The sequence below is a fragment of the Vigna unguiculata genome, chromosome 5 (genome assembly GCF_004118075.2).
Source record: "Vigna unguiculata cultivar IT97K-499-35 chromosome 5, ASM411807v1, whole genome shotgun sequence".
Classification (NCBI taxonomy): Eukaryota; Viridiplantae; Streptophyta; class Magnoliopsida; order Fabales; family Fabaceae; genus Vigna; species Vigna unguiculata.
This window is the reverse complement of record NC_040283.1, coordinates 6,554,136-6,564,212: the sequence shown is the minus strand read 5'-3', so window position 1 is coordinate 6,564,212 and position 10,077 is coordinate 6,554,136. Positions and strand designations below refer to the sequence as shown.

The 10,077-nt window shown below is 32.0% G+C and overlaps 1 protein-coding gene across 1 annotated transcript; it reads right to left on the bottom strand.

Annotated features, from left to right (window-relative positions):
* Window positions 1-1,941: 1,941 nt before the first annotated feature.
* LOC114186307 (50S ribosomal protein L22, chloroplastic-like) lies at window positions 1,942-7,929 on the bottom strand. The gene is made up of 7 exons (XM_028074365.1): window positions 7,809-7,929; window positions 7,525-7,661; window positions 7,326-7,411; window positions 4,858-5,025; window positions 3,129-3,239; window positions 2,713-2,779; window positions 1,942-2,541 (listed from the first exon to the last, which is right to left on the bottom strand). The coding sequence occupies exons 2-7, from the start codon at window positions 7,652-7,654 to the stop codon at window positions 2,261-2,263; spliced, it is 843 nt and encodes a 280-aa protein (XP_027930166.1). The 5' UTR covers window positions 7,655-7,661; window positions 7,809-7,929; the 3' UTR covers window positions 1,942-2,260.
* Window positions 7,930-10,077: the final 2,148 nt, after the last annotated feature.

Here is a 10,077-nt window from a genome sequence, read left to right as displayed (position 1 = left end):
TCATTTAAGAGTTTTTGGTTTGTCTCAAGGATATATTGTAGGTAAGAATTTCATTATGAGTTGAAAATGACATAGAATGGCTACAAAAAATGACATACCGTGATTTTTCTAGTGTTGATATAGATTTAAACAACAATATCGGATCAAATTCTTGCAGAAAGAGGGATTATTGTCAGCCATTGAAGAATGATTTTAAAGTTTCGGAACATCAAGCTGGTGATCAGAATATTGCACAAAAATCGGGTATAGTAAGACCTATGCGACAAAATGAAAGAATGTTCATGGTTTTGAAAGAGATAAGTTTTTTATTGTAGTTTACATTCTCTTCAATAGTCCTTTTTTTCATTTTACAATTTTCTACGTGATCAGAAATATCAAAAATATTATCCGTGGATATATGCAGATAAAATCAGTAACGAATAGAAAATGAATATTATAAATATATACTCGTGAACAATGAATACGAATATTTCTTATACCCACATATTAACGGGTAGGTACCGATATCATAATATCGTACCCGTGGATACTTATATCCGCTATACTCTAATCTAAATTTTAAAAAATTAAAAAAATATGATTAAAATATTAATACATTCATTTTGAATGGTTATTTTTTATCAATTGGTTTTAAATTTTCATTTCTTTTATAAATTGTCATTTAACACTATTTAAATAGGTTATTTCAGTTTTAATTGAAATTTATAAATATTATGTGTTGTATTTGATTTGAATTTATAGTTAAATTATGTTGTTAAATACTTTAATTTTATTTTTATTTTTGATATAAATATTCACGAGTATCCGTGAATATTAAAAAAATATGCAAGTATCCATATAACAGATACTCGCACAGATATAAAAACGAGTTCAATATGGATATTTACCCGCTTTGTTGACATTGTATCTTACCCGCCTTATTAACATTGGTGATCATCGTTGGTATTATTAGTTAAACCTTTTTTCAGTAATCTGATAGCTTCAAACATTTGTTTTTTACTCCTTCAGTCACATCTTTCCAAGCAATTATAGCTTTTTCGGTTCTAGTCAAGTTTCAAGCAATATATTCCTCCAGTTATGGTTTCTAAACAAAATTTGTACTGAATTTTTTATTAGATCTTCATCAATACATATTTCATTCTTTCAAGCAAAGTTATTCTATTACTCGAAACATTTTTCCACTTTCTTACCGTGAACATTGTGAGGGAAGAGAAGGGCCTATCATTGTTGACAGGAACAACACCATCTCTAAGGAGAATGTTAGAAACCCAACACCAGAAGTCATAATGATTTCTGCAATAATAGAACTACAAAAGGAGAAATAAAATTGTTTGCAGAAAAGAAAAATATGGTGATTGTGTTTTGCGTCGTAAAAGCAATATAAGGGAAGAAAAAAAGCAACAAATAAATACCTGAATTGGAATTAAAAAATATGTTTTCTCTGTATGGCGAAGTTGAGTCTGTAAAAACACCGTTATACATTTACTTGATGAAGAAAAAGTCATGTGTGACCATGAGTTAGATGTTACATTAAATGATCCACCCCATGAAGAATGGGATAAAATAAATTCAATAATTGACATTAAATCAAGTCTTCTTTCACATCAGTGCTCACAAGCAATTGCTACTAGCAATCAACATTCAGAAATTCCAAATACTACGTGAACTTGCTCACTAAAATAACATGCTGAAAACATCAGTTAAATTAACAGACAAGTTAACATAAATTATTTTCTTTGGTTTGAAAGAGAACCCAAATAAACTCTTTTATCCTATGAAAGTAAAAGTGGATCATCCTTTCTTTCAAAACTAGAATTCATTTCTTGGCAGTTTTAAATTACCAATTCTTCATTTCCTTAACCAGGATTTGACATATCAAACCAAAGTTACACCTAACACTAAAACTCATTTGCTGAATGATATATGTTGCTAACAAGTTAATAAATAATTAAAGCACATTTTATAAAAATGATGAAAGAATACCCTTATCTTGTAAATCACAGGGTTATACTTCAACTCCAAACAAGAGGAGATTCATGCTGCTAATTGAACAGGGCATATCCCTTTTAGTACCTATCAGGAAGAGAAATAAGCTACTAAATGAGAATAATACTGAACATGATCCAGCACAAACTTCTATCATTTGCAACAAGGGCCAGACAAAGCTCTCAACTGTTTCCATATTATGTGATGGCCAAGAAGAATAATCTATTACACAAAAAATGCCATGAGGCATGAAAACTTGGAAACAAAGTGAGGCTCATGCAGGTGCAGCACTCAAGTTTTGAGCACTAGATTTGTTTTTTCGGCCCCAAACAGGAGTGGTCTCAATAAGTTGATGAGGCACAAGTCGTCTCTCCCGCTTAGTTAGTTTCTTAAAGTTGTGAACTCTCAACCTAGCAATATCAGCCTCTTCTTCTGGAGTTATCTCTCTCACTACAACTGTTAGCCTGCATTCTGGTTTCATTATGATTCCTGATCTTCCTTTGGCATGGTAGGCAATTCTCCTTTTGAAATATCCCTTCCCTACAAATGCTTCCGCTGCAAGAGAAACAAGGAACCAGGATCATCAGAGATACAATAACAATTAAGCCTTTCATCACTAGATGAGGTCAGCTACATGGACTAAACAACGTTGCAATGTTCTATTGCATTGCAAATCATGTAACAAAACAACTTCATTTCTAACAATTATGAACTTCAAGATATTACCTACGATGAGACGTTCTGGATCTAACCCATGATTGTGAGAGGCATTTGCTCGGGCTGAATGAATAACCTGCAGTGTGTAGGATATTAAAACAAATGCTGGCAATTTTGCTTTACCATATAGAAAGTAATAGAATAACCTTTCTCTCCACTGAAATTGAACATAACCGGAATCTAAGTAATCACAACTTGTTGTGTTAAACGCAGGCAAAATGCACAGAAGAGTAATGATACTTTAGAATTTCATATTGGTGTTATAAGTGGGAAAATGTAAAATGGCTAGGGCAGGAGGAAAAAATGTTGAGAAAAAAAAGTATTAAAATTTGATGCAATCAAAGAGGAACTTTGAAGCAATTAAAAGTATAGGTTTTGCAATCTTGTCCAATGAGGTGACAATAAAAAACACCTAGTATTACTACCTGATAAACAGTTTTTGATGCTCTTTTTATTGTCAATTCCAGCTGCATCAATGCATCTTTGACAAGCATGCCACGAACCAGAGCAGCAACTAGGTTGACCTTCTTCGGACTCTAAAATACCATCGAAGACAGGGTATGTAAAAAGCACCATCAATCAGATATGAACTAAACAATCATTTAAGATAGTTTACACATCAAATCAAGGAAGGTATTTCAATAGCTAAAAATATATGTTCTAACATGTCAGAAAAAATTGACATGCTGATTAAAATAACAGAAGTTTCTTTAAAAAAAGCTATGCAGGGCACCACATAAATGAAATAAAGCATTATAATTTTTTAATATTCGTATTATAGCGATGCTGAATATACTTGTGATGATACAATGAAACTTATTGATGTTATCAAATCAATGGTTTTCTTTTAGCTTGCATTAGTGCTTACTAGAAAACGCACAAATGGGTGGAAACATGGAAGGCTAGAAGGGAGAGATAAAACAATATAGTAGATACAGTTAAAGAAAGATTGGTAAGGAGAACAGGGATGGGAACTATGAAACCAGGGGGCAAAATGGAATATAATTATTTGAATGCTATATAGAGACACATTCAACCTTATTTTTGTTATTTATCTAACAGATTAGGATTATTTGGACTCATGGGGGAAATGTCGATAAAATCTAGCCCTCTAAAGTGAGAGGAATGCACTTCAGCACTAACAATTTCTGATTAAAATATTGAAAGTTGAGATTGTAATTAACTTCAAAATTTGTTACTGTTAGAATCACCCCTACCTTGCCATTGGGGATTACCAAAATTGTGACCTCAAAGCAGATACTTTAGTCCCACATGGACTAGGGATATATCCAATCTATAGTATATAAGTATAGAACCCCCGATTGGTACCTAAATGATGATGGTTCAGTCTCACATTGTTTAGTGATATAGCTAGGGTATACAAGTGGGGTGCAAACCTTGATTTTGTCACAACACTCAACTGTTGATCGTTCAATCAACAGTTATATAAGTGCCCTTTATTAGCTTGGTTGTAGAAGTGCAAGCATTGTTTAAAAGTATGTCATTTGTGTTATATATTCACATCGTCATCATCATTATTATGTCATATTATCATATATAAAGATGTGTGGTATTTTGTCACATAAGAAAGTGCAATTCTTGCGTCTGGCAGTGGCAGTTCCACTTGGAAAGATTAAACTAGTCCAGTCCAATAGAGTACAGCAAATTCTTTTACTTTATCCACTCTCAAAACTGTTTTGAAGGAGAAAAGCAGTTTCCGTAATAGTATGCAGTTGCATTAGTTAAATTTAAAAAATAAAAGTTGTTCCTTTTTAAAATATTATTTGCCTTGTCAATAGCACCTCATAGAGTGGTGCAATCACAAACCACCATTGTGGAGCGGCTGGAGAATGCTACAATTTCTAAATACATTCATCACACGCATTATACTGAATGAATAAAGTGAAATCTCTTCAATTATTTAAGTAATTAAAAGACTATTTTCTTTCCTTTGATGTTGCCATGTTCGGTATATTAAAAGTTATAAGTTTTCATATTGTACTTTTAAGCACTTAAAATTAGAATCATTTCAAACAAAATTCACTCAACATATACTTGTTCAGGTCTGCCAAACATGCCCTAAATGAAGGAAAACAAACTGCAGCTAAGAAAACCAAAAGCAAACAAGCATGAACAGTGATATGCATCTCAAACCTGCTTTATTCCCTTTAATATTGCTTGAACCTTTTCTGGCTTAGTAACAGCTTTCTGCTTCTGGTCTTCACCTTTTGAACTACCCAAAGAAGAAACTGGGACTAAAGGTGACAAAACAGGTGTTTCCTCAGATGAATTTGCTAGTAATGGAGCAGTACTTGAAATTCCCTGAAACGGATATGAAATTATGAAAGAAGAGAGTAGGAAAGCAACAACAATCCATGCAGAGACATAAAATTATGAAACTTATAACACTAGCTCAGTAAGCCCCGAGGTTTTAGTTTGATGATTTGGGAAATATTAAATATGAACAACTGTTTATTAAAACTCCAAACATAACTGAGTATGATCACAAAGTCTAAGAAAGTGTTTGCACAATTTAGGGAGCAGCAACAAGAATTGTTGTGAAGGTAATTTTGTTTTGAAATAAAAAACAAATTCATAAAGAAAAAGTGACAACAAATATAGGAGGATAAGATATCCCTGACAAGACACCACTGAATCTGATCAACAGCAAACTTCAGAGACTCAGGACTTTCTATTCACTCCTCAGCAGTATCAAGCCTTGATGTCTTTAATACAACAGTCCACTCAAGGCAACTCAACTCCTTTTTCTTCCCACAATAACCAAATTGGTTCAATCACTTCTCCTCCACACAACCTTCTTCCTCAAGTACTTTTTGTTCTGCCTTCAATCATGTTTATCTATGTATAGTCACTTCTTGGATCCTTGACACTGGTGCTACTCACCATGTCCTCTTCACTTTCTAATTTTCTTATGTATACACCTATTAATCCCATTGTGGCAAAATTACCCTCATGTCAACATATTCATGCCACTCACTCTAGAACTGTCAAATTTAATGACTCATTTTACTTAACTGATGTATAGTATATTCCTGATTTCCCTTTCAATTTATTTTCGATATCGAAATTGGTTGCCTCTCTTGATTGTGAACTCATTTTCTGTTCAAATTCTTGTGCTATCCAGATGTGAAAACCAAAGAGAAGATTGATATAGTTTATGTGAATGATAATCTTTACACCATGACTACTACTCTTGTCCACCCCTCTTCCCTGTAATCTGTCATGTTCATCCACAATGTCATGTTCAGCCTATTGATTTGTAGCATTATGGCATGGGTCACTTGTCATATGATAGATTAAAAGTTATGCAGCAACATTATCTTTGTATTTCAAGTGACCGACATTTACATGTAATACCTGTTATCATGCTAAACAAAAGAAATTTCCACTCAGTTTAAGTGATTTTTATACATCTCATCCCTTTGATTTAATTCAAATTGATATACGGGGACCATGTTCCAAAATTTCTCTGCATGGTCACAAGTATTTCCTCACTATTGTAGATTATCATACCTGTTTTACATGGATTTTTTTAGTGGCTAAGACTGAAATTCATGCTCATATGAAATTTGTTCAACATATTGAAACCCAATTTGGAAAATGTGTTAAGACTATCCGAACAGACCACTGAAAAAAATGGAATCGTTGAACAAAAACACCAACATCTTTTAAATGTTACACATGCTCTTCTTTTTCAATCTATTTTTTGGTGTTTTGCTCTCTTAATACTGCATATCTCATCAATTGTATTCCTACTCCATACTTGCAACATCTTTCCCCTTTAGGAAAACTGTGGCAAACCATGCGATGTTACTTCACTTCATGCTTTTGAAATATCTTTAATACATCAGTACCCCCTTAAAACTCATAGAAAGAAGCTTGATCCCAAGGCCAATCTGTTCTTTTATGGCATCTGTCTTCTCTCTGTATATATTCACACATACTGCAATGTTCTGTTGCTGATCCATCTCTGAGGTTGCTTATTTCCTACAAGAGTATTTCTTATCTCTTTTATGAGTAGTTTTATTAACTTTCAATCAGATGAATCTTTAGCCTGGATATAACCTCTCTAAAGGAGAAAACATTGAGAATCTACTATTTAGTTGCAAGAGACAACCATTGCAATTATTTAGTATACACTAGTTAACTTTAACTGGGTTACTATTATTACTACATACATCCTTGCTGGAAAAATAAAATTCACTATAGTACATGAAAATGCTCTACCTTCCCGGTTCAAACTTTAGAGTTGAAAGATTAAGAAAATGCCTTGGAATCCATTACTTTTAAAGTTTGGCAGAATTAATTTTGACAAAAAAAAAACTTAAACTGACACTTGTGATTTGAATGACGTCCAAAGAACCCCAATTTTTTAACACCTCTCACACCCAATTACACTCTTATTTCCCTTCATCGCTCTCTTTTTATAACATCACCATCGCATGTCCCACTTCTCTCTCTCTCAGGGTATAAACACCGCAAATGGATGTCCGAACTTTTTCCAAACCATAAATTTTAGTGACAAAATGATTTAACAATTCAGTCAAAACAACGCTTAGTTTTACTATACCAGTGATCATGCGATCAAAACATAATTTTACCTGATGTTGGAAACCAAGAAAAATGGGTCTTGAGAAACAGGGCAAAGTTGGTGTCGTAATTGTCCACGCTCTCCTCCCTACCTGACCTACAAAACCAAAGCAAGGTTTATCCTAACGAACCCTTAAAAGTCACAACTTCCACATAACTAAGACCACAAAAGTAAAAACATGAATAAGGGCAATAGAGAAAAGTCTTAACCTTGTGAAAGAGAAGAGGCTAAGCGAGAAATGACAAGGCTTGGAGCTGAAGGATTGGCATGGTGGGGATCCACAACTCGCTTGTGAAGGTGGCGAAGGAAGGGGAAAATGTGTCTCTGCCACTGCACCATCTTTGGTCTGTGGAATGGAACAGAGATAGTGTAGTTAGATACTCAATTGAGAAAATCCACTGGTTCTCGAGTTTGTGCAGTGATAAAAAAAAAATGGTGTTTGGAAGAGGAAAAAAACGAGAAAGATGAACAAAGGAACGATAGAAGAACATACCAAGGCAACACCTTCGACTGTGTTTGTGTTCGATGTTCAGAGCTAGGGCTACCTGAGTGTGCGCATGAGTGTGTTGTTTTCTTCCATCTTCATTTTTCACCTTTTTTTTTTCTAAAATACAATTTTGGTGCATTGGTGCATTATTTTTCAATCGTAATATTAGTCCTTTTTTAAAAGAGAAAATAAATTATAAGATTAAGCCAAAGAGAAATTTAAAAATATATATTTAATTTAATATATGAATGTTAAAATAATCTTAATCATCTTAAAATAAATAAACAGTAGACTTATTAGGACATTGCATCCATTGTTGGTATTAATATTTTCACAGCTTGTTTTTTTTTAATTAATATTTTCTAAATTTATATGATTGATTGAACTAATTTACTGTTTTTTTTCAAAATTAAAACTATTTTTTTATATATTTTAATTTAATTGACATGACCAAAATTACACATTAAAAAAATGAAAATTAGGTTAGTTTTTTTTTCTTTAAAACAATAATATAAAAAATTAACTTTTTCTTAGTGTACTTTTCTGTAGGCTCTACAAGATTGTTGGGCTTGCTTAAGATTTTTGTTGAGTTTATGTTTATTTCATTTATATGGTTCTTCTAATTTAAGTCTCTAACGATACTGTTTTAACACTAGGAAACTTCTGTTATGAACTTTTCTTGTATAGAAGATATTTATTTTATTTTTTTCGTTACTTTAGAAATATGTATATTTTTTTAATTTAATACATGTTTCGCGTTATTATTAAGCGGTCACAAAGGTTAAAATCAAAAAGTTATAAAGAGTAAAATTAATTAAATTCATGTTTAAGGAGAATCATTTAAAGAATATATTAAACTTCCAAAAAAACATAAAAACTAGATCAATAATATTTTGTCTCTTTTCTTTGTAGACTATTTGACTTTTATAGAAGTAAAAACATCCATTAATCAAATAATTTTCTTCTTTCTCTTCAAGGACGTTCAATTTGAGAAAATATTCTTTCTTCCTTTTTAACGTCAAATGAAAGTAGTCTCTTATAGCTTTCACGTTTAAATATTTCGAAAACTTCATACTAGTATACGACAAAAAATATCACGATAGTATACAAAGAAAGTATAGGGTGGAAAAAGAAATTGTCATCAACTTTTAGATATTGTAGAAATTGGGTCAGTTTCTTGGACTTTATATGTTACTTAGATAGTTATTGTTTCCTACACTCTCAGAATCACTAGATACACCTCTTTAATAAAAGAGCATGACTCAAATATCTTTCAATAATGCACCACACCATTAATGGCATTGTTGTCACCATCACCATCATCATAATTATCATCACCACTACTACAAAGGAAGAAGAAGAGTGGAAGAACACTAAAAGAAAAGAAGAAGAGAGAAATGTGAAAAAAAAAAAACTCATTTTGCAAAATTCTTTCTATAATGTATTCTTTATATTTTGAAAAGCTCTTTTCAAAATATATTTCATATAATATTTTTCTACAAAATTAATTCTGAAAGGTATTATATTTATTTCGAAAATTTTATTTTGAAAACTTCATTCCAAAAACATATTTCGAAATAATCTCGTACATTTATGTAATTTTGAAGTCACTTTTGAAAAAGACAAAATGGTCATTTTGAAAATTTTGTGGGGTACATTAAGAAATTGTTGGAGGTGCTGGAAGTAAAAGCTTCGTTAGTTTGGCTATTCTGCCCTACAAAATTAAAAGTGGTTCATATCATAGCATGTAGATAGAAAGTGGTTGACATTTTCTTATCCCCTCAGAAGTGGTTCCATGCATTAAATTAAACAACAACAATCATAATCACAAAATACCCAAAGATGTCAAATGTTCACAACCAAACAAGTGGCTATCATATAATCAAAGTTCTCTCAATCACAAAGCTTTGAACAAAACCTTTAATTTCTTCCAACCTTCAAAAGCTCTACTCAAAGGGAAAGATCACAAACTTCTCCCATTCACATTACTTTTAAAACTCAACATGTATTATGACAAAAAGACAAGAAACAAGTGTTTATGTTGTTCTCTCAATCATAACAATTTTGTAAGTTTTTCAATTGTGAATTTTTAATCGACAAAGCCTTATTATAGTAATTTTTTCAATTGTTCTTTAATGTATTGTAACATGAACTAATAAGAAAGTAAATTTCCTATTGAAATCGCATTATTTCATAGGTAAAAACCTCACTCTTTAAATTAAATGTGTCAAATTGGTTTGTGTGGTCGTCTGGTATAACATCATCCAAAATATAA